This window comes from Tympanuchus pallidicinctus, unplaced genomic scaffold (genome assembly GCF_026119805.1).
Source record: "Tympanuchus pallidicinctus isolate F22 unplaced genomic scaffold, pur_lepc_1.0 scaffold3, whole genome shotgun sequence".
In the NCBI taxonomy this organism is placed as follows: domain Eukaryota; kingdom Metazoa; phylum Chordata; class Aves; order Galliformes; family Phasianidae; genus Tympanuchus; species Tympanuchus pallidicinctus.
In genome coordinates, this window is record NW_026294747.1 from 74,234,351 (window position 1) to 74,258,903 (window position 24,553).

Here is a 24,553-nt window from a genome sequence, read left to right on the forward strand (position 1 = left end):
GAAGAATCTGATACAGTGTGATATATAGAAGCAAGGTACGGCTGGAATAATGAAATTTCAAAAATAAGCCCTTTTTAGAGGCTGGTCGTAACGGTCCTGTTGGGTATTGTAAATGCCTCAGGTGCACTTGATACTGCTGTTGCGTTCCTGGCTTTTGGTTCTAATTTTTATGGAAAGATGGATTGAACTTCAATTTAAGAATATTCGGTAATCCCTCTCAGGACATACTGTAACAGCTGGTATTGCTGTGTTGCAGCAAATCGATTCCATACAGCAGCCAGCAGTGCTGATGGCCGCGCTCCGGCAGAAACTTCCAAAGCATTTGGAACAAAGCGAGCCAAAAAAAATAACATCATCGCTGCAAAAATGTGCCTTAATTTGCAAGGTAGAAAAAAAAAAGTCCCCCTTCCATTCCAACAAAATATTAAGCATTTTACTGGTAAGGATTTCATCAGGTCATTTATTTTTCATTAATATATATTTAGGATCTGGAGGGAATAGCTTTATGTGATATATAAGTTTCTTAAATAATAAGAAACTTGAATTCTTTAATAGTGAATGATTTACCGTGAAATAAAGAAAAATCAGGAGTAAATCGAGTTCAGGATACACAACATGTATGTCGAGCTGCTCCGCTTTCCACACTGCGCAGTGAATATTTTTTGAGGAACCCGCCGTTCTAATTAATAATCAGCATTAAGGAGAATTCTTTGCATGTTTACGTGTTGTTTTTATTGGCCTTCTTTTTTAGTATACCAAAGTACCTCAAACTGCATATAAATGAAAGACGTCCCATTAATAGGAGATCCCTTTGTTTGAACAAGTTTCTTGCGCACATGAAAACCGAAAGCGCTCCCATCCGTCCCTGTGGCTGTAGCTGTGTGCTGCTGCGGGGGCTGTACGTGAGCTCAGGGCAGGAGTTCTCCTTCATGGTTCCTGTATGTGGTCAAAAGAAAACAAGCAGAATTAGTGCAAACCAAGTATGTTCTTTTTTAATTTGTACAGTGTGTCCTTGGCTGTGATGCCTCTTTTTTTTTTTTTTTTTCTTCTTCCTTTTGAGCTGCACCCAGGCTGGCCTTGCAGATAGATTTGTTTCTTACAACTTTGTCATCGTGAGTTGGTCTATTGCCCTGAAGCGCTTGCTTATCTCTGTTTTAAATTTTGTTCAAGCTGATAGGCTTTGTACTGATGTGATGGACAAGAAGGTTTTTTTGGAAAATTCAGCATTTTTAGTGAAAGCTTTTTTTTCATTACCGCAACCTTTTGTAACTAAAGCAAACAAAAAACACAATCACAGCCACCCCTACAACAGACAATACGTAATCCTTCCAGTTGCAGAAGTTGTCTAAGGCTGTAACTCTCACTTTGCTCACTTTCTTAAAACAGACAGGCAAACAGATTAGCTCGGTCTGAAAGCTGACATACAAAATCATTCTTCAGATGAATGCTTAGGGGGAATAAAAAAACCTCTTCTGATTCCTTCAACAATAGGCTTACACCTGTGGACGAGTTAACAGCTAACTTGTATCTTAATAATTGATTTAAAACTTCATATAAATAAAACAGAGTGGATGGCCCTTGCTATGCTGCAGTGTTTTCAGCAATGTGTGGATTTCTTTTTTTTTTTTTTTTTTTTTTTTTTTTGCAAAAAGAAAATGTTTCACAGCGTACAGTGTTTACAGCACCTGTATATCACTCCTTCATGAAGCTGCTGCCAACTGAATGTGTCCAAAATATGCACTTTCGAAGCCAACGTGACTTCAAAAGCCATTCTGATTAATATGAATATGTTTAGAAATTAAATAGAAACTAAAACAGCAACAGCAGCAACAAAATGCTCTCCTGTTTATGTTCTTCTGCTGGAGAAGAGCTGTGCTGGCTTCTTTCTTCAAGGACGCTTTTTGTTTTCTGAAACCAGAAGAAAACACCTTATTTTCTGTAAGCTTCTGCTTCTCCCTCTCCCTTCCTTCTCCCTGCAAACACATCAGCCTCTGCCCTGCTCTAGGTAAACATTTCCAGACTTAACTTGTGAAAAGAATTTCATAGTTTCTCTTCCAGTTTCATATTTTAACATACCTGAATTTAAATCTGTGCACTTATATTTGAAATTGGTTCGTACTTTCCTTATGTTTGCTCTGAGTTTTCCTCAAGAACTGTTTAAAGACCCAAGTTTAGTATCTCCAGGCTCGTGCAATAATTAAACAAGTATCTTTTTTGTTTGTTTGTTTTAAAAATGTGACTTCGTGGTAATGAACTATAGGAAAGAATCTTTATATGGTTAGCATGAGAATGGCTCCATAAATCAAGCTGCCATTTCCCCTGGATAAATGCGTGCTCCAGTCCTGGCTTTATAATTTCATTTAAAATTTAGTTTATATTTCTAGATTAAGATCTGATATGTATTTTGTATTTGCAAATCAACTGAAAGGTACTGAAAGGAAGTTGAATAGAAACATGCAATAAATTAGCATTTATGCATTATTTTTTCCCTGGGAGAAGTAGTAATAAAATTAGAATGACTTAAATTATTCACTGCTTTTATTTTTTAAAAATGCTTTCTTTCCAAAATACCAGACACACTGGAGTGTCATTTAAACGAGAGAAATGTGTGAAGATGCTTTTTCAGTGGAATGCAATTATAGATTAGAGTGAAAAAAGCAAATCTTGTTTCACCTGCGGAGATAATCTTAGCAGTCATATATAGGTGCAAAAAGCTTGTTGGTTGTGTGAGACTTAGATTAAATCAAAAGCTTCTTTTGTGGTAAAGTTTGTAGCTGATTAGCAGTAATAATTTGCAGCTCAACAAAGCTCTTAATTGTAAAATTCTGTTTCTGATCTTTCTAGGAGAAAGGAGGAGATTGCATAAATCTTGGTAGACAAGTTGGCTGCAAGCAGTTAAACCGAAATTAACTTCTGCCTTCTGGCCGCAGAGTGCGAGTTTGACGTTGGTGTGTGATATTCTGCAGACTAAATCATGCCAGCGTTATCAACTGGATCTGGAAGTGACACAGGTATGCAAGCCAAGGAGGACTGCACGTTTCCTCCAGAGCTTATTTGTTAAGTCTACAGTCTCTCTTTCAAGAAATCATCAAATAATGTAATTAATTATGGTCTTAACAGATGCTTAAATTAGCACTTCAAGCATAACCTTGTCTTCCTGAAGTTAATGTAGGCAGATGAAACATCACAGTGTGTTGGTTTTTTTTTTTTTAATTATAACTTTTGTAAGTCCACCATTCTCTTCTCCCTGTCTTCAGCCTCCTGTACTATATATGGATCTGAAGAATTTGGATTCACCCCGGAATGATTCCTACAATGTTAACTTGAAAAAGGAGGAGGAAAAAAGATGATGATATCATACATGCCTTAATATTTGCAGCAGTCTAGACTATCCCCTCTGTGAGTTACTTATCAGTGAAGTTATTTCTGAACACAGACTACTTAGTTTTGACACTTCTTTAACAAATTAGGAGAAGAAAAATACTGTATCAAGTTCTCTTCCTTCCCTTGCCTTCCGCACTGGAGTCCAGTTCCTTTAACCAAGTGCAGGCAACGGGAGTGCAGAAATAATTTTGCACAGTTTTAACCTTCTTTGTAGTAATATTAGGCTCTATTCAAAGGTTACATCTCATTTTGCAGTTACAGTTGCAGTTTCTCTGCCCATTATTTTTGTCACTATTCTAGGGGCAAAGAAAGTCAATATTGTTTTCTAAAAGATGTTTTGTAAATAGGTCATCCCACTGAGATTACAGTAGAGAGGTCACTGCTCACTGTTCTAGATCACAGTTGTATGCCCAAGAATTAGTAGGATTTTGAAAAGGAAGAGGGAGATTTCAAGTCATGAATCCAAAAAGCAGTGTAAGGAACTGCATTTGATTATTATTTTAAATAGACTGAATAGTTTACTGTGCTGTTTTTTCCCTCACACTTCAGGTCCTCATAAGATTTCTGCTAGCTGAAAAGGTGAATCTTAAGAGGATTTTTGCTACTGTTTCTTTTGTTTTGTTTTGTTTTGTTTTGTTTTTCTGTTTTTAACAATTTCAAGGTCCCTTCCTACCCAAACCATTCTATGGTTCTATCATTTGGAAGCAGGTTTTATTGGTTTTCTTACACTCTTTTCTGTCCCACTTGCTGTGTTTGAGAGATTTGACTACCATCTCCCCAGACTCTACCTCTACTTACTTTTTCTTCTCTTTCCCCTATGAAAATACATGCTTCACTTCTGTGGCTGTTGAAGCTGTTGAGTATACCTGAATTTTGGAAGACGTTAGCTCTATCCTGAGCTAATTTTCCGCTGTGGATCTTTGCTTCCTTTATCATATAATCATTTGTGTCTTTCCAAAATCTGCCTCATTATTATGTTTTTAAATATTATGTGACCAAATACTTTCTGATGTTTCAAGACAATTTTGAGATGAATAGTGGGGGGGGGGAGGGGGGAAGGGAATGTGTGATGACTGGCACTTGGTGCTAATGATATTTCTAGGTTTATTATTTAAAGAAAGTTAATATGCCCAGAAGTATTAGTAATGGACATACTCCCAGGAAAAAGGAAAACTGCTTCATCAGATGGGAAAAAGATACTCCTAATTTTAAAATTGTGTGTTACTGTCTCTAAAAACAATGTTTGATTATGCTGCTTAATGCATATGATTCTCCAAATACACTTTGCTTTTTAGCACACACCCTAATTAATTAACTTTACATTGTCACAGGAGATCTAACAGTAAAGTATGCTAGAGACTGTGCTCTCTATCCTGATTGTAATACAAATGTTTTTTAATCTGCAGCATGATCCACCTCAGAGCTGCTTTTTATTTCTTACTCTTTGATTAATAAAATAAAATTAAAGACAAAAAGAAAAAAGGGGGAGGAGCAGTTCTTATCTTCGTTGTTCTCCATTGGAAGGCAGGCAGACCACCTTTCCTCTTGTCCTTCCATTCTGACTGCATAAACTGCTGGTGGCTGTGTGTGTTCCTGCAGTGGAGTTAGCAGATTAATTGATGGGGGCCTTACAAATGTGCCTCTAGGGTAGGGGAGCAGCTTCATTTAGTCTGTCTGCTAAGGCTCTATTTTATTAACACATTCAAACAAAACTCCAATCTAGTTTATTTTTATATTTGTTCTCACCTGGTGAAGTAGAAGTAAACTGGGATTTGAAAATGAGCGAGAGTTCTACTGAGAATTAGTAAAGAGAAATGCATCATCTGCAAGTGTCAGAAACATTTGCAAGTTGTGGACTGTTTGAAGTTTATTTTGTTTTAATATTCTTAGACATCAGATCATGATCAAAAGCAGGATAGCGCTCATGATGGGCAACATTTTATGCAACTAAAAGTTGTTCTATTTGTGTTAATGTTGTGTAGCTTTTACTTTGTCAACAGGCAAACCAGATTTGTGTAGCTTGCTTCCAGCTAGAAGAGTTATAAAATGTTTAAATGAAAAACATTCTTATGAGTTCCAGGCTTATGTTTGTGCACACGTGGGTGTATGCACACACACACACACACACACACACAGAATATATCTTTTTTCAACTTGCTGACAACATACGAGCAATCCTACTCCTCCCTGAAGGCTTACTGTCCCATCAGTGTTGGGTCCAAGTAACGTTAAAGCAAGCGTCTTGACTGGAGGGCTGAGCTCCTGTGTGTGGCTGCATCTGAAGTTTTACCATTTTCTGTGTTCTAAAAATTTACTTGAACTCAGTGTGCGAGGCTGTCTCATAGAGTTTAAAGGCTGAGAAGAAAGACTTGCACTTCTGCCGGTAAAGCAAGTCTGAGGTCTAGCATTCACAAATTTAGGAGATTCAAGGTTGCTATCCTGGCTTCACAGTAGTTGATGTCATCTTCATTGCTGACTTTTGTGGAGCCAAGATGACATCACTATGCTTTGTGAAGTGTTTTAGTGTGAAAAACATTGTAAAGTTGTTGCAGATTTCTTTCCTCTCAACCCTGTGGTAAGCTTGCTCAGCTGACAAATTAAAAAATGCTTTCTCTGTTTGTCCCTTAAAACTAGCACAAGACTGTGCAAAGCAGTCTTCATATTACTGATTCACGTGTTGTCAGTGGGAAAATCACATTTAATGGCCAAGTTTGATCCCCAAGTAAAACTGTGTGATTGCATAAGTATAATGAAAGTCAGAAGCGTTTCTTGAATTTGAATATTTTGAGTTATAGACAGTAAAAATGTGCAAGGCTTACATTAACTCCTTCTTGAGTACATATAAGGAGCTAATGCTGTGCCAGATAGAGATTTTTTCAGTTATAGGCATATAAAACTGAATACACATTAGCTTTTTAAATGGAGAAAAACCACGTTTGTTGCAAACCAAATCACAAATTCACCTGGCTTTAAAATACTCTTGGTTTGGATGTTTTCTGTCTTGTAATAATGCAAAATAAAGCTTGAAAACCTATTTGAAATACAGGATATTTGTGAAGTAGCATATCCTATTGCTCTTTAATAATTATCAGGACTTCTGTCTAGGGCTGCATACCATGGTGTGCATGTAGTGAACGCCAGTATAAATATTTTGCTAAAACATGATGGTGATATGACAGCTCCATCATCTACGTGGGCTGTCTGCCAGCGAAGTGAGAGCTGCAAGCAGTGCTAAGTTCAAAGTTGTTTTTCTAATCACCTGAACACTGAAAGATCTATCCTTGCTGTGGCCATTTTGGGATGGATGCGTTCCCTTTATTTGCAGCTGGTACACTTTACTAAGATTACAAGTTTCAACATAGTTTTTCCTAAGAATGCTTGATAATGAAAAGGATAAAAAGGCAGAGAGGGGAAAGAAACAGTGATGACAGTGGAATAGTTGGCGGAGCCAAGAGGGGGCATGAGAAATGCTTGTGGGGGCAGAGGGCAAACGAAGCTGAAGTGGCAGAAGATTTCAGCCTTTTCAGCCAGTAGTTTGCCGAAGGAGAGAGCTAGGAATCTAGTGTTTTTACAGACCATTTAAAAAATGTAATAAAAAACAGTAGCCAAAGATCTGGATTCGTTGTTATGAGATGAAGAGAGAGAGAATTTAAGAGAACGATGGGGGGAGGATTTCTGGGAGTAGCGGTTCCTTTGGCGGCTGCCAGGCGAAGGCTCGCAGGGCGGTGGAGCCCTGGCCTGAGCTGCCTCGTGCTGCATTGTGAGCAGTGAGAGCAGAGGCTCCGTGTGCCGCTCGGAGCTGTGTCTGCACTGGGATTGCAAGGCTGCTGAAACTCTCACCTCGTAGAAGTGCACAGATATGGCTAGATCTGCATGAAAGCTGATACTCTAGCTAAGGCAGGACTTGCACTGAATTAATAAATATAGCTATATTTTATCGTGTTTTCTTGCGAGCTCCCCATCTCCAGCTGCCACAGGCATTAACTGGCTTGTAGGCTAACACTAATGTGAAAGATGTGGAAAACTATGAGGCGTATGGCTAGCTTTAATTGCTCTCAGATTTTTTAAAATATAAATTTCTGGTGTTGGGAAAAGGGTGTTTATTTTGATTTCAACATATTTATGGTGAGTGTTGGAAAACTTGTTCAAAGTAGAATGAAATTTCTCTAAACTCTTCTGGTTTGGATTAATGCTTTATGCTAGGCTGATTCAGCAGTATGGAATCAGAAAATGTGTGCAGCTATATTTACTGGTGGGAAACTCTTTAAAACTGTTACAGTTGTTGGATGCAAATTTAACTTCAAATTCAAATGGTCTGTCGGCATGAACATATGCTTCTTTTTTTCTTGGTGCTCAACGTGTAGTTCTGTGGCAAATGTGAAAGTATGGCAGCCTATATTGTTTCTAACCAAAGGCTTAAATATATAGCTACTTTGGTTGGACTGGAAGCTGTAATTACACAAACGGTTGACAATTCCTGCTTCTGTCAGACATCCTTTGACAGGAGCAGGCAGTGATGTTGTAACACATAAATGTAACTGTGCCGGGATCCAGCTCGGCTAGCAGAGCGTATCGTATGTTTTTACTGTCAGATGAAAGGTTCTGTGGCTTCTCAGCCCAACATCAGGTCAAGTATTGCTTGTTTTAATAAAACTAAAGCTGTTAATCTGAAGGAAATTTAGTACTGCTTTCAGGTACTGAGAAGCTTCCCTGCTAACAGTTGTAAGTTGCCTGTCATGGAACATGAGTTCAGATATGATTTTGCTCTTAAAATAACGTATTTGTTAAACATGAAACCCACAATTCAATCAGGTTAGGAATGTAAAGGGTAAAATACAAAACGTATCCACTGTTAGTTGCCTTTTATAAACTTGCCTTTGATACCACAGAGATGGTATACTTGATTGTTTAAAGCTTTTTGTATTTCTATATAATTCTGTAGATTTTTCCATCAAAATTTGTAGGCATGTGCATGTGTGCGTGACTGCTGGGATGGTATAACTTGCTTTGAATGCTAAGCATTGAACTCAGTCATACAGTGAGATACAGCACTAAAAAGATACCACTACTTTAAAGCCTGTTTTGGGGCATTGGTGCTGCCATCTCTGTCATGGAGATTACGGGATGTTTCCTTCCACTCTTAAGACATGGTATGAAAGGCTTAACAATACAGTAATCAGATGGTGCTTTCAGTATTCGTAGGTTCAACTAACCCCAGATAAACAGTCTCAACTTCTGTTGTTGCAAGTCTTTTTTCAGCCTCTTCATGAGATATCATAGCCTCCTTCTGCAGATGGGAAAGGCCACATTTAGTACGCCTTGCAAACTGCAAAGAAAGAGTTAAACATGCCGAGCGTGCCCGGTGATTCTTCTCTGACATCTAGCACTGGAATGAGTTCTTTCCTCAGTGCCTGCCAGATACTTGCTATTGCCTCCTCTAGTGTTGATGAAGATCAAGATATAAATACTTAAGACTCCCCAGGCTGACGTCTGTACAAAGGACCAGTCAGTTAGTCAAGGTTATTCAAGGTGTCACAGTATGCAGGCTTCTTTGGAGCAGCCAAGAGTATCTGAAAACATACATGTCAGATCTTTGTATGAGCCTTCCACAAACTGCTTATTAATTTGTGCTTGATAGGTCACTTTAAATCAGTTATACGTTTGTGTTATTCTTGCAGAAAGCAGTCCTTCAGTAAGCTTATGGAAGTAATTTTATGATTTTTCAAAGTATCCCTCTTGATACAGTGCCTCACGATTATATTTTGAGTTTCAGTTTTGAAACAGATCTCAGGAGCTGTACAAGCAAGAACTTGGTATTACTCTGTATGAGTGCAAGAAGGGATCAACTGTTTAACTCGAATCAGAATGCACCGGTATGTGGTATGCTAAATCTGAAATACACATGTTGAGACAAATCCTAAAAGACCAATAACTGTTTCAAACAACTGCGGATTCTTTAGCTCCCGCAGCCAAGTTCCAAAACTAAAGACTTTTCCATTTTGAAGGGAATAATATTTTTAGAAGTGGTGGGCTTAAATGCTTGCTTGCTTTCAACATTGTCTGTCATAATGTTGTTTTAAGGTGGGTTAACAAATTACTGCAGTTTGGAGGAATAAAAATTGGGTACAATTTTAAAATTAAAATACAGTACTGCCCTCACTGAATATGTAATCTTGTTCTTTGAGGGTATGCATGACAAAGTTCTTGTTTTCATTAGGAAAAAAATGGAACATTGATATTTTAATTAATCCCACCTGCAAGGGTTTGAGCATTTTGCTTCTTTATGAATTAGCAAATAGAACAAGATAGACATTTTTCCACAGACGCTGATGACCTGTATGTTGTGTCTATCTGGCTACTCTGTCTTCCCTACCTTTTGAAAATTAGATCAGATTTTTTTTTTTTTTTTTTTTTTTTAAGCAATAAACTTTTTTTTTTAAGTACAGGATACAGTCATGTTAGTCGCTGGTTCTGTACAGAGCAGATGTTGAAGCCCTGTATCTTCTTGCAGTCTCACTACCCACATACCCGATGGAATTATCGAGCGCAGAAAAGAAGGATTTGTTGCTCAGAAGATTGAGCGCACAGCAGTCCTTTTACAGTCTGATAGGACAGTGGAGTTTGTCCTAAAGCATGTGTGCACAGAATATGTTTTTGTTTGAACTTGTGCGTGGATGCTGCTCTCTAAGTTGAGAATGAAGTAACTTTCAATATTCAGCGTTAGTGACTTTGATTTTATTATGCAGCGGTGGTGATGTCAGAACGAGGGTTTCTGTTGCAGGGCTGTTTGCTTTGTGTAAGGAGAGTGTTGTCTGATCCTTTATAGAACTGTAAAATACGGTTCAAATGTGAAAAAATGTCAGCTTGTTATAAATGGCAGCAAATGGTGCTGATTATTTTACCTTTGACAAAGTGGAAAATTTAAAGGTTGGTGTGTCCCGTTTTATTAATACAATAAAATTTTACAGTGTTGTTCTGGGCTTAGATATATGTTCTTTAGTGTTTATTATCCCTCAGTTACAGTAAAAATTTTTGATTGGAAGTCTGGCATCATTGTTCAGAATGCTAAATCAGGAAATTAATTAGCATATGAAAGCAAATGTGCATCCATTTGTCTCCAGCTTTTTCCTTACACTAACCAAAACAAAGTTGGTGTTTTCCTGTGATACGCAAGAGCGATGGAATGCACAGACCATATTTTTTATCATTTAGCACTAGTTTATAGCTTCCACAGACTTGTCCTAATAATGAAGCTATGAAGGATATGACAAGAATGGTGATATTAAATTTCTCTAGACTAACAGTAAATTTTTCCATTCTGATGTCAAGAATGTAGAGCATCTGGATTCCGCAGTGTGAGTGGTTCAGTACGGGAACACTTTCATCAAATGGTTCACCATTTACTCTCCTCCAAGGAACAAGCAGACTCCTGCAGAAAAGAACACCCTGAAAGAAGCAGTTTTCTGGAATTCTGGACAAATTATTTGTCCCATTGTTTCCGTTTTAAAAGCTTTCCGTTGTCTCTTAGCATTAAATCTAATAGCATGTGCAAAATTAAGTGAAGCATTTTTAAATCAGAATTCTCAAGATTACATACAGTTACTCAGATCTAGTAAAATTGTGTTAATTAAGGTTAGGAAAAAATGAAGAGACTCTGAAGGCAGGAACTAAGTCTATTAATAGAACAAAGTGTGAAATCTGTCTATTGCTTTCTGAAGCAGGGACAATGCTGAGGTTTCAAGCATTGGATTTTTCCCTTGAAGTTGTTTCCTTAGTCCAAGCTGGCAGAATTCTACAAACCTTATTTTGCAACCATTTTGTTTTACTGTGTGTATGCAACAAGCCCAAAAACTTCAGAGTAGTTTCCCTATCCGTGACAAGCTCTTGTACATTTTTGTTTTAGGCTATCTGTATCTATTAGGTTATCTACATGTTTGTATATAGATTATTTCTGTTAACAGTTATCCAGTCTTTGGTTTTTAAATGCCCGTGTTTCTTTTCATGGAAGAAATAAATTACATGTGAAAGTGTTGGATATCTAGTATTAATTTATTAAATTTCTTTATTCTTGATTCAGGTAGTTAGGCTTAATAGGCCATCTGAGCACCTGCAAACTTTTCCTTCCTCTCTTCCAAGGGTTTTATGATATTACTGTGTGCAGTGCTTGTCTCCTTTTATTGGTATTGCTGTGCTACAGGGATGCTACTTGATTCACATCTTAGTTCAACTTAGACACTGTCGCTAGTTTATATAACATGAGTATAATATCAGCATACTAGTATCTGAAACTGGGGTTCCCGTGTTGTTCTGGAAGTGACTCCTATTACCCCACTGGGTTATGGGACCATGTTTAATCTAGAAAGAACCTTAGATCTTTCCTTCTCTGTTTCAGTGATTTGGGAAAGTCCAGGGATGATTATGCTGTGATGTGATTTTTATTTTCAATTTTTTTTCCCCAGGTTATAGGACAGGCTGGACTGACTTCCCTTTTTATAACTGTAGTAGTCTTATATCTCCACGTTTAAACTGTTAATTTTTGGGATGTGTGCTCAGGACGCTTGAGACCTTTGAATAGATGTTCTGCTTTTAAAAATAAAAGTAAATGAGTTTTTCTTGTGTAAGTCATGATGTTTACTTTACTGAATTTTGACACCTGAAGTATTTTGATACTAGAAAATCCCAGTGGACCTTTGATTCATTTTAAATATAAAGCCTGCTTAAATTTAGCCAAACTAGACTAAAAATAATGATAATAAAAAAGAACCTGAACAGAATAGCAACAGGTTGTTTTTTTTTTTTTTTTTTTTTTTTTTGTGAGGCTCTTTACAGTGTTGTCAACATAAGGAATTAAAAAAAAAAAAAAAAAAGAGATTTTTTTTTTCAGCTTTTCATGATTTCTGTTGTTTTAAACAACTTCTAGAGCCTTTTAAAGAGCTTTTTTTGTGTGTTAGTTTAAATTTTAGGCACCCTTCCAAAAATGTGTGCAAAATGCCTTTTTTAATGGAAGATCAGTGCATGCCATTTGACTCAGAGCTGTGAGGAGAAGGCATTGCACAAAGCCTGATGATAGCACAGCCTGGGCCTGGCAGCATTCAGCTCTCTGCTCCACAGCTACATCTCATCCCATGGCTTTTAATGCAGTTTTAATTTACATCACAGTCCATCTCAGCATAGGGCATATCCTGTAAGCATTTTAAAAACTCACTATAGCAACACTTCAATGTTTCCAATTGGCACCAAAAGAATTTTTGAAAAATAAATGTGATTTCAGCAGACTGGCAGTGGTAAAAGCAGTGAACAACTTGCATTGCTTGCAGTGGCCTTTGTCTCTGGCCCACAGAACCACCTGCGGTGCAGCTCACTAGCTTTGCAGGAGGTTGGTTTGATGTTGGGCTGAAGCACGGTCTCCGATGGTAAATTTTTCTCTTCTCTCAGTCTACATAATGCTTAGTTTCAAGGGGAGTCTATAGAGCAGGAGTATAGTGTTCCCTGTGTGCTGGGAACTCTCCCGCTACAGAGAAGAGCTGGATCTTGATTTGTTCCCCTTCTGGGTCAAAGCTATAAACACGGCGCTGCAGAGCTAAAGCAGGGCAGGACTTGAAACGCGACAATAGAATTGGATAAAATAAGTTGGCACCCATCTAATTTTCTCCTTTTCCCCAGAAAGTTGCATAAATTGGGTAAGTTGCTGTTGAAGCTAGCATTAGAGCTTCTGAGACATAAAAACATTCATTTCCCTGGAAGGGGCAGTTCAGGGCTGTATGAGCAAATTTAGCCCATGGCAATTCATCTGAATGTGGAAACCCCAAGGAATGGAAGCACCCACAGGACTCATCTGTCCTGAATTGTAGGTAGTTCTGTGTGTAAAACCCAGTCTCACTACAGGCACCGTTAGTATTATCTTGTATTCCTACAGTAAGAGTTACCCCATCAAGAAACTTATTTTCACAGGTATTTAATTATATGAGGTTTGAGAAGCTACATTTACAAATGTAGAATAGTTTCATGGTAGATTATAAGTGAAAACTAAGCAGATTTGGTGAACAAGAAAGAAAAAGCTTGTTCTGTTGTACATCTCTTATGTGAAGGGAGTGGCTAAAGTTCATATTTTCTTTCCTCCGAAAGGCATATGTGAATTGTTCTTAAACAGTTATGTCACAGTATAAGCTTGCATTGAGCTTTCTATTCCGTTTTTTAACAACCTCCAAGTTATTCTGAGGTAAGTGTATTTGCAGTAACAAAAGTAGTTCTACACAGACATGTAAGGCTGAGTGTAAAGTAATTTTAATTTTCTAAATATATTTCTTAAAAATGAAGTAAATTTAATTGGATAGTTTTTTTTTGCAATTTTATTTCTTCTTCCTAGTTATTTCTGCAGCTGAAGTAATAGTCATGTCATTTTGCAGCTGTTAACTACTGTGACATCCACGCCTAAAAACTGATTTATTTTCATTTTTTTTGCCCAGTGGTGAAATTCTAATAATCCAGAAGGTAAAAGCCAAAAGTCCCATTCAATTTCTGTTCCTTCAGTGTTCAGTCATTGATGGAATCTTGCTTGGCAAGACTTAGTTTTCTTTTTCTGTCCGTGCAAAATTGTAGTGGTTTGAGTTATATCCTCTTCTTACAGTATTTCTGAAGAATAAATAAGAACAGATTTAAATAAAAGCAAGATTCTAAGAAAATGAATGTCAACCACCAAAAACCCTTGGACCACAAAAAGAATGTACCTGGAAGGAAGGGTTTTTGTTTCCAGAATGTTTTACTGAAAGGCAGTAAAAAACATGAAAATGCTCAATAATCAGGTCCCGAAGGTGCTGTATGTGATTTTGAAAGGGGAGTGCGGTACCTGGAAAGGTTGTGAAATTGTGTTTACTAACAAATATTTGAAGTCGTAAGCTTTCAGGAGATAAGAGGCATAGTAACAATAGGCAACCTATAACTTAGAATAATGTTCTTTACTAGCAGAATATCTTGTAAATCTGTCCTTGTGACGAACAGCAGCACTTACTCAGACTAAAAATAATAGCAAGACCATGTATCTTGGATCCCAGGAGACTGTTGGTGTTTTTGTAGACAGCAGACAGGAGAAAAAAGGCATTTTGTCCTTTTTACCCCAAGTAATCCCACTGGAAAATTAAACATGTGCTATGAATTGATATCAGCTCATGCCAGGTTACCTCCCTAAAGAAAACTGCTGCAAACACTGTTGCTACATTTCTTGGACAGCGGCTTGATAGCCTGTGTGCATGATGGATATTTTATGCTGCATGCTACTGTGGAACACTGTGCTACTGTCTGCCCCTCAGAGCCTGCTGGTGAGGTGTGCCACAAATAACCGGGAGCAGCAATTGCCTTCAGCCTATGGATAATCTCGAATACCTGTGAATTAAAAATATGACTGAAATAGTACTGTGTGGGGGTGTTTCTGGGAAAGCTGCGTTGTTTTTGTTTTTTAAGGTTTAATAGTGTAACACATAACAGTTCCTTTTGTCTTGCTAAGTGTTCCTACTGAACACGGGATAAAAAAAAATATTAAGCAATATATTAACAAGAAATATTTAGAGAAACCACGAACCCTTTTTTAATGGACCACCCTATCCAGTTTCTGTTCTTTTAAGGAAGTTTTTCCTATTCATGACTCATTTCACTCTTTGGCTAACATCAAGGGAAATGGAATAACGATTAAGCGAAGGAATGTATGTTTTTTTCTCGTTTTGTCCTTTTTTTTTCTTCCCCAAAACCTTTACGAATTTCTCTGTAACCTTGTGTAAATACGTATGGATATAGAAGCTCAACAACTGTGACAAGGTAAAAAGTACACTGCTAATACTTTCTTTTTTGTAATTTTTAAAAAATGTTCTTTTTAATTCTACAAGCTAATGTTATGCTGGATACTCCAGACTCCCTATTCAGTTAAAATGACATGCTCCAGGCAGCCAATTACACAGAACTGTTAAGTGAAATTAATGAGATCACCCCTAGATTACGCTTTGTGTTTTATTTTCATTTTATAGGTCTGTATGAACTGCTGGCAGCATTGCCAGCCCAGCTGCAGCCACATGTGGACAGCCAGGAAGACCTGACCTTCCTCTGGGATATGTTTGGTGAAAAAAGCCTTCATTCACTGGTGAAGGTAAACCACATTTAAGTCAAATTCTCTTTGAGAAGAGCATATGGAAAAATGTTTTGAGCGCCATCTAGTAAACCAGTGATAAAACTTGCTCAGTGAAAACAAAACAGCCTTGTTTTAACTCTGTTTCTGTCAGAGTGGAAGTTGTTAAATAAGATTCTACCAAAAATACATAGATGATTTCATTTAAGAGTGATGTTTTGGCAGCATAATGCTAATGCAGCAAACATATGTTGTTTGCCCTTGTTTAGAAAAAGAGAGTAAGGAATAGTAGCAGGAAATCTGAGCCTTCTTTATGGTCAACATTCAAGACCTGGAGTTTAGCTTAAATAAATAAATGTTCACAGCAAAAATTAGAAGGAATATATTTTCTGAGGTCAAGTATGGCAACAGTTCAGTAGCCACATTAATTTAAAATAATTTCCTTTAACAAAGTCAACTGAAATTCTAGTAAGCTGTTTCTTTTATTGGCTTGCCTCCATTTAAAATTGTTTTGCACATAAATATGTTGGACTGAAGGACAACCTAAAATAAGTTTGGAAGAATACTTAAGTAAAGTGTCCTGCTACAAAAATGATCAGCAATGAGGGATCAAAGCATGCCATGCAGAGTAACCCCAGTACTACTAGAATTGCTTACAGAAGAAAAATGGGACCAATCAGCTGATTAGAAATGTTCCACTCCTTCAAGATGGTAAATGTGGCTCAGGTCACTAGTACAGAGCTAATTCAAGCTGTAAGGAAATCCTTAGTTCTCAAGTGAGTCAGTAACTGGTGGTAACCCACACCATGAATATATCCAGACTAGAATGTAGTTGAGTAGAATTTGTTGCAGTTGTCAGTCGTTGATCTAGAAGAGGCTTAACACTGAAGCTGTTATTTTGATGTAACCTTTTCCCCTCTGTTTCAGCAATCTTATTCCAGAAAAGATTTGATAATGTTGGAACTTGGCCAAGAGTTTCAAGTTAGCTGTGAAATTACACATAAAAATAGGTAGAAGTACACAAAAGCAACAAACAGCAGAATGATGTTTTTCAGAACTCACTTGTCTCACGAATTTAATCAAAATTTCTGAAACGTGGTGATTCCCAGGCTTCTTATTGCTTTGATTCAGCTGTCTGTTCAGCTTGCTAAGAAGATCACTGAAAGAGAAACACTGATTATATTCCTAATGTAGGTTGATAGCAGTGTGAATCTAAGTTAAATGTTAGGTCAGGAGCTAAATTAGTTTTCATTCTGGATTGGAATTTAAATAAGACTGTCTAGAACGTGAGCGTGGATCTGTGAAACATTAATATTTCAACATTTGCTCTTAATTTTGTATTGAGTCAGACTCTTAACCTTTTGAACTTATGGAAGTGGTCCCTTTTGTCTCTCCCTGCAAAAGGAAATAATCATAGCACAACTGTAACTATGACACTCATCTTGAGTATACTCTGTTTGGAAAAGTTGTGCTCTCATACTAGTGGTGAGTCCTAATTGTTTGTTATTGCAGGATGGATTGTTCTTATTAGATGAAAAAGGGCTCTTCAGGCAGTTGGGAAATGTTGGGCTTCAGTGAAAGAACATCTCGTTGCAGTTACAAGCAGTCATTGAAGTATTCCAACCATCTTTATTATTTATCTTTAGATTTTAGGACCAAGAATGAAATAAATGTGTAGTTCCTAACTTGCGAGCAGTTATGTTGAGGTCCTATTATGTCTCTTCAAATAGATTTATTTCTTGAAGTTGCATCTTTTCTTTATTGTTTACTAGTTACACTTATTCTTTAATACACCATCCCAATTTCATTCAAAAAACAGCTTTTTTAATAATAAGAACTGAGGCTTTTATCAGCATCTAGAATGACTCAATGCATGTCACAGGATGCAGGACCTCACTTTCTGATGGCCATGTTATGGAAAAAATACCTGAAGAACTTTCAAAAGGTTATCTAGTTCATATCTGTGTCCCAGGGCTGTATCTGAAACACAGTACGTATTTGACCTTTAACTCATTTTAGAAGGATTATTCAGTGTGCTATCAAGTTTCAGAAAAGGCAGTGAGTAGCTTGTCTGGAATGGAACTGTAAGAGCAAAAGAAAAGATCTCATCTGCCATAGTTTTTCCCTGTTACAAGGCTTCAGAAGTGCCAAACCTTTCTGGGTTCTGGTATCTCATTTGAAAGACTGTTTTTCCTAGCCGTAACTTCTTAAAGTCAACTGTTGTTGCAAAGACAAATGTTTTCAATTCGTCAGGCAGAGAATGATGACAGATATTTTGTAATAAAAAAGAGGCACTAGCTTAGAGCCAAAGATGTTGTGATCGTGGTATGTGTGGGTTTTAAACTTCACAAATTGGAAGAAAATTAGCACTGATTTGCTACCAGTTATGCACTAGTATTTCTCAATTTAAAATAGACACACTGCTTAATAAACATTTCAAAGCTGAGCATCATACCTTGCTGTTTAATAATTGCAAGTATAAAGAAAAGCTGTTTTTCTAAGTTTTAAAGTGGATAAAATGCTCCAAAATGCTTAAAAAGTATAAAATGAACTTTCTACCTTTTGTACCGATATTGTAAGTTTTATGGGCATTTAATAATCATAGTGTTTTGTGTTTGGTTATATGCTGTGGCACATGGTTTGCTATTCTGGCTGTCTTAATGTTGAAAAGGATAAAAAACAAAACAAAACAACAGACCCAAACCTTGCATTGGATTTCTCTCCATTCAGTACTTTTGGATAGAAATCTTTTTGTGAGCTTGGATCAGCCTGAGCTGTTCTAAGAAGTCAGAAATGGAAAAGTTGTATTAGATCATCCAGTCCATTACCCTGCAAATACTGGATAGTTCCCTACAATACATTCCTATTGTAGTAAGTAAAACCAGCAAAAACTGATGCAACTGGTCTTGATTTCTTTTTTTTTTCTTTTTTTTTTTTTTTCCTCTCAGTAAAAGAATCTGTTGATTAGATTTTAGTTTGCAAAGTATAGAGAAGAAGGAACCCACAAGCACTGGTGACTGTTTGGAAGAGAAAGCTGTCTGTAGATAGTGAATGTTCAAAGTTTGTCTCCATTTCACTCAATTTGTTACTTCCTTGTCTTATTACATAACTTTCTTAAGTTTCTCCTTACTTTTAATATGGTGGAGATCCCAGTAACTCTGTAGAGATGTAATGACAAGGATCATGAAGAGATGATCCTTTGAATAATTACGAGTACTAATTTACTTGAAATCTTATCTAGCACATGAGCACTCTGTTTGTGCTGGATTATTAGAGGAACAAAGGTAAATAAAGGTATGTTTTAACATCTCCTTTAGCTTGTTTTTAGAGGAGTTACAAGAATTTCCATGTGTGCTTACTTGCTGTTAGTGCATAGTGTTAGTGTTATATACTAAGCTCCAAGACGACGCTTCTACTCGTAATGTAACCTTAAACATTTTTCATTGTATACATGTATATACATATGTATATGTAATGCTCAAACACTGAGTAAGCCTCTCTGTTAGGCTTTTTAACCAATTGTACTTTACCAATTGGCATTGACTGATTCAGAGCATGCACGGTTCTTTAGCCAATTCTGTACTCTGCCTGTAGAGGTTGTGGATGTCCTGTCTCTGGAAATGTTCAAGGCCAGGCTGGATGGAGCCCTGAGCAATCTGATCTAGTGCTTGATGTAGATCTAGCAGTCGGCAGCCTTTCCCATGGCAGGTGCATTGGAACTAGATGATATTTGATGTCCCTTCCAACCCAAGCCATTCTATGATATTCAGTGACTAAGAAAACAGTGTGGCGTTGCTGTTTCTCTTGATAGGGAAGAGATCATACAACCAAAAAGCAGTATGTAGCACCGGGGAAGAAAATAACTACTGCAAAAAGTAAGGAATACCTGGTGAATCTAGACTGATTTCATTGTGACATTGTGTATTTTGGTGGCTGGCTCTGCAAAGCCTTAGAATCATAGAGTTGGAAGGAACCTTTAAAAGGTCATGTAGTCCAACTCCCTGCAATGAACAGGAACAACCACAACTAGACCAGGTGCTCAGAGCCCGGTCTAGCCTGGCTGCAGAAGTCACCAGGGACAGGAAATCCACCACTTCTCTGAGTAACGTGTTCCAGTGCCTCACCACTCACAGTAAAAGAGTTTTTCCTTATATCCAAACTAAATCTACTCTTTTTAATATAAAACATTTTGCCCTTGTCTTGTTACCACAGACACTGCTAAAGAGTCTGTTTCTTTCTTTCTTGTAGATCCTCTAGATACAGGCAGGCCACTAGAAGGTCACCTCGCAGCCCCTTCTGTTTTCTAGATTGAACAGCCCTAGCTCTCTAAGCCTGTCCTCATAGGAGAGGTGTTCCTTAATTAGTGCTAATTTTCTATTAGTTTCACCTTTATGTGGCTTGGTTTGTAGTTCTGAGAAGTTTAGAATATACTCATGTTTGTAATGTCGATAACTAATATCTAATATTATTGCCTATAAAGTGAATATTAATGACTAATATTTTCTAAGTAATCTAATCTTCAAAAATAGAATAGTCAGAACTATATCCTGGTATAAATTATTTGTCATGCATATTCGATCAAATGATTATATAGCCCAAATCTTACAATCGTGGTGGTTCTTGTCAAACTCATGGAGGGGCTGTATGGTGCAGCTTCCCCATCTTCACTATTGTCAGACATTCTGCACCTGACCTCCAGGTATGTTCTACATTGATTGTCTGTATTCTCCCCCCATGTGGTGCATCTTCAAGGTGAATCCTCTTGCCTGAGCATGTGCTCCAGCATCCCCACAATTGCATATTCTTCCCAGAGAATATAGAGGAAACAGACCTGCTTATATGAATTGTTCTGCTCAATTGTGTGCCACAAGTGATTTTTCTGGACTCATTGTTTAAACAGTTGATGAGGATGACCCACAGATTAAGGAAATGGTATCTGTGTAGGTATCAAAGAATAACAAGAGTGGTGATGGATGAGAAGGATGTATTAGATAGGATGGAGTTGGCTTTCTTCATGGTAGCCCAATGATGTTGATATTGACTGTCTCTGTACTTCAAGCTAGAAGCTGTTATTGAAATATTTTTTAATTGTAGCATATTAGTTATTATCTGATTACATTGTTCTTTGTGTGCATTTTCCATTGAATTTTACTTAATCTTTACACAATCTTCATTGAAACTGATTCTGAAGCTCACAAAAACTTTTTTTTCCTGTTAATTGCTTTGTTGTATGGAGGGAGCAGGGTGTGTTTGTGAGAGGCTTTGGTTGCTTGTATCCTTGTACCTGGTAAAGGAATGGTGAGAAGCATTTCTGATTTCAGAGCAGACATAAGCAGATCTCAGGAGGAGCTCAGAGGACCAGCATTATCAAATGACAGCAAATGTGAAAAAAATAAAAGGGAAAGTGGGACTGGAGATTTGAAGGTTACAGCTATCGAACCTTAAATCAAACTCAGTGATCATGGATTCAGGACAGTGTTGCAGACCTGAGATGTGTACAGACCACCTTGGAGTTGATGGAATTATTGAAACTGATAGCTCGTTCACTAAATTGTAGCTTGGTATTTAAAGTCTTTACGGTTCTTTACTGCAGGGTTCTCAATCAAATTTATTTTTAAAAAGCTGTACCTCCCAGGTGATGGGAAAAGTCCTGTAAGCTCTTCTGAAGTTCTGAAGTGCTGTTTATTTTGGAGATGGGCAAGAAATGAAGGAGAAGGTGGTGTGAGTAAGCATTTACCACCATCTGGAGGAGGAGGTGGAAGTGTGGAGCTTGGCAGCTGGGACCAATTCATGGCCAATGGAAAATAATTGTTCTTCATGCTCTAGAGAAGGATTGATTCTTAGAGTTACATCTTTAATTCAGAGAAGGCATGCAAAAAAGTTCTGAATAAGGCTCTTACTCATGTCATGCTGGCTATTCAAACATTGGATAGATATGGACAGCTAGGCGGGCTTAAAAACTTCTACAATTTTATGAGAGAGGAGAAGGAATTTACTACAGTTGAACTCTTTAATATCTATGGAGTAGACAGTAGAAGGCAGTTCTTTGTCATTCTTTAAAACCAGGTTATTGTTGGTTTGTATGTACAGAATTTCAGTGGTCTTCTGATCTGAAGTATTTGTAGGTAATGATCTAATTTGTTTACTAAAATAAAGCTTGATCATATGCTTCCTACTTACCTAAAGATGAAAGTATAGAGGAAAAAAATATACTGTAGGAAAGCCTGATGGTGTCTGACAGCAGTTTGCATTTGTATTTGGAGTAATTAGCGTTGAAGCACTGAGTCATTTTGCTTCCATCAAAATTACTGCATTCAAAAAAATGTAATGCAAGGTGTTATTCCATATGAAATGCCATGTGAATTTAAAGTGTAACTTTGAAGCCAAAGTGATTTTTGGAGACCTGTTCAATAGCCAGCAGCTGAAATGTGCAAGTAAAGAGATCACTCTTAGCTGGAGGCAGTCAGCTGCCTTTAAACTTAATTTCCATGGGAACAGTGATCAGATTAATCAAAATAAGGTAATTGAAGTTTTATAGAAAATACTACAGGATCTCTACTTTATTCAGACTGATATTGTTGCAGTGGAAAATTCAAGTAAGGTAAGTAGCAGCCAGGCATCGAGCAAATGCTTTGCTGTTGTGGTGGGGGATTTCTGGATGGAGCGTGTGTGTATTGACCCCTTTCACTTGCCTGTGTGCTCACTGTGTAAACATGCAGTGCATCAAGTGATAACTGATCAAACAGGACACAAACATCAATGCTTTTGTTTTTTATCCTAGCTAAAACCCCAAACTTTCCATGTACTATATTAGGACTTTCTCTGATGAAAAACAGTTGTTTTACCTTACGCATTCATACATTCACACATAGCTGTGTTTATTTGTGCCTCCATTAAAGTGAAAGACTGCACCTCCAGCTTAATGAAAAAGCGGTCAAGCTTAGCACTGGACAGTGTAACCTTCTTTCAGAGCAAGTGCGCATCAAGTTAGTGCCAAACGGATGTATTAGTGCAGTTATGGTGAAATATGAATCATTTCTGAGATTCAAAAGAAGTATTTATATTTTGCTTGTACTTTGTTTACTGGAAGGCAGGTAGTGTTTGTTTTGCCTATTTTATTTTGTACTTCTTGGTCGAAGTGTAACTGAAAGTGCCAACTTCTGCCCCAAGTTTTGATATCTGGTATCACCACCATCTTGCAGCTTCTACATCAGAGCTGCTAATGTGTTTAATAGTAGAGACTTGAAATTTTCATCTAGATTTTTATAAGGAAGTCTTGTTCTTGTCAACATATCCTCCTTTCAGCCCATGTTGTTAAAAATAATAATAAAAAAATCCAAGATCAGTTTCTAAAGTTGCAATTAAATGGGCTTGTTGACAGTTTAGTCTCATAAAAGCTGTAGAAGTTGGGCTAGATAAGAGATTCTGCAGGTATGGTATACCAAGAAATTTTTGAAATGAAAAATAAAATAGATAAGCCTATTAAATCAGAGGTGTGAAATACTGGTCTATGACTACAACTTGAAACTTGTGAATTAATCAGTGCTTTGGAATGTGAAAAAACTTTGGTTTAGGTTAAACTCCAGACGGAGGCATTTTTTGGATCAGTAGTAATTGATTTAAAGTTTCTGCTGGGAAACCTCCAAAGAGTAGCAGAAATCCAGCCAAAATGCTCTAGACATTAAGAAGTGAGTCCAGATCCTTCTAAGACAAATAGTTTGTAATTTGGTTCTTGCAGAGGGGCAAAACTGGTGACAAAACCTGTGCCATGTCCAGATTTTTCTTGACTTACAAAACCTGTACAATATTTCTTTAACAAAGTGATTCATGTTTTGTGTGTGATGCTGAGGCCAATCAGAGGTCTCATAAGCTGCTCAGTAGTTTGATAAATCCAATGTATTGAATGATAATATCATTTTAAGCTTTTTTATTATTATTTTTTCACCATTCTTCTGATCTGGGAGTCATTTTCTGTGGCAGATGAGAAAAATTAATGTTCTGTAGGAGATCATGTAAGGGTGTACTTAATGGTTGTTTTCTGTTTGTTTGTTTTTTGTTACTGTTTTGAACAGATAGATTTAACTACCCAAACAACTTCTGCAGTGCAAAAATATAATTCATGAGTTGTAAGAAGGATGGGATGTTCCCTTTTGCAGATCCAACCAGCAGTAGGGCTGGATGTTTGTTCTCAGGTGCTCAGCTGGCCAGAGAGGTTCTAGCAGACAAAGCAGTGCTATTACTCACCTAAGTGCCAAATGATCTGATAGAAACAGAAAAACAGACAGCTTGGTCAGTGTTCCTTCTCTCCAGCCAATCAGGGCTGGAGTTCACCAGCAAAATCCCTCAAAACTTTCCTCTCTAGGTTTATAAGCACACCTGTGTTCACAGATTCCTCAAATGTCACTGCTGGTGCTAAGTCCAACTAAATAGCCGTGGCACTTTACCAAGACACTGGTTCAGTCTTTGAGTCCTCTGAGATGCTGGCTTCCTCTCACTGCCTAGTCCAGCTTAAAGTTTGCTGATGTACATGACACGCACTTACACACATTTATCATGGAATCACAGCGTGATTTGAGTTACAAGGGTAGAAGAAGACCATCTACTGATCACTACTGCTTTGCATTTAGTATGGATATCATCTTCATAAAGCATTTTGAATCTTACTGTACTTTGCAGATTGGATTTCATGCAAAAGAGCAGCTTTTGTTGAGATTTAGTGATTAAATAGTCTAGCAGTGACATGACAGATACATAGAGCTTTAATCAGGATGAAACCATAAATCAGCCTATGATTCTGAATTTCTAAGTTCCAAACATTCTAGGAAAAAAAAAGTAACCCATGATTATAATCATGCTACTGTGGCATCTGAAATAATGAGATGGAGATGGAATATAGAAGTTTGGTACGTTGTTAATCACAGAATCACTAACTACAGATCATGCCATAGTGAATGCCATGCAACAAAATATGTGTAGTTTTATGACTGTGCTCTTTCATTCTGAAATATCATTTTCTAGCAATTTCTAACTAATAATCTGCCCATATTATATTATATT

General features: G+C 37.3%; 1 protein-coding gene across 6 annotated transcripts in view; it reads left to right on the forward strand.

Moving 5' to 3' along the window:
- MPP7 (MAGUK p55 scaffold protein 7) overlaps window positions 1-24,553 on the forward strand; it is a 144,285-nt gene that overhangs the window by 41,964 nt on the left and 77,768 nt on the right. For 5 of the 6 annotated variants that reach the window (XM_052693095.1, XM_052693101.1, XM_052693097.1 and 2 more), the window contains 2 exons: window positions 2,845-3,011; window positions 15,399-15,517. In XM_052693095.1, the coding sequence (XP_052549055.1) occupies window positions 2,975-3,011; window positions 15,399-15,517 (156 nt within the window). In that variant the 5' untranslated portion in view covers window positions 2,845-2,974. Of the gene's footprint in view, window positions 1-751; window positions 981-2,844; window positions 3,012-15,398; window positions 15,518-24,553 lie in introns of all 6 variants that reach the window. The other variant, XM_052693099.1, reaches the window with a different exon arrangement.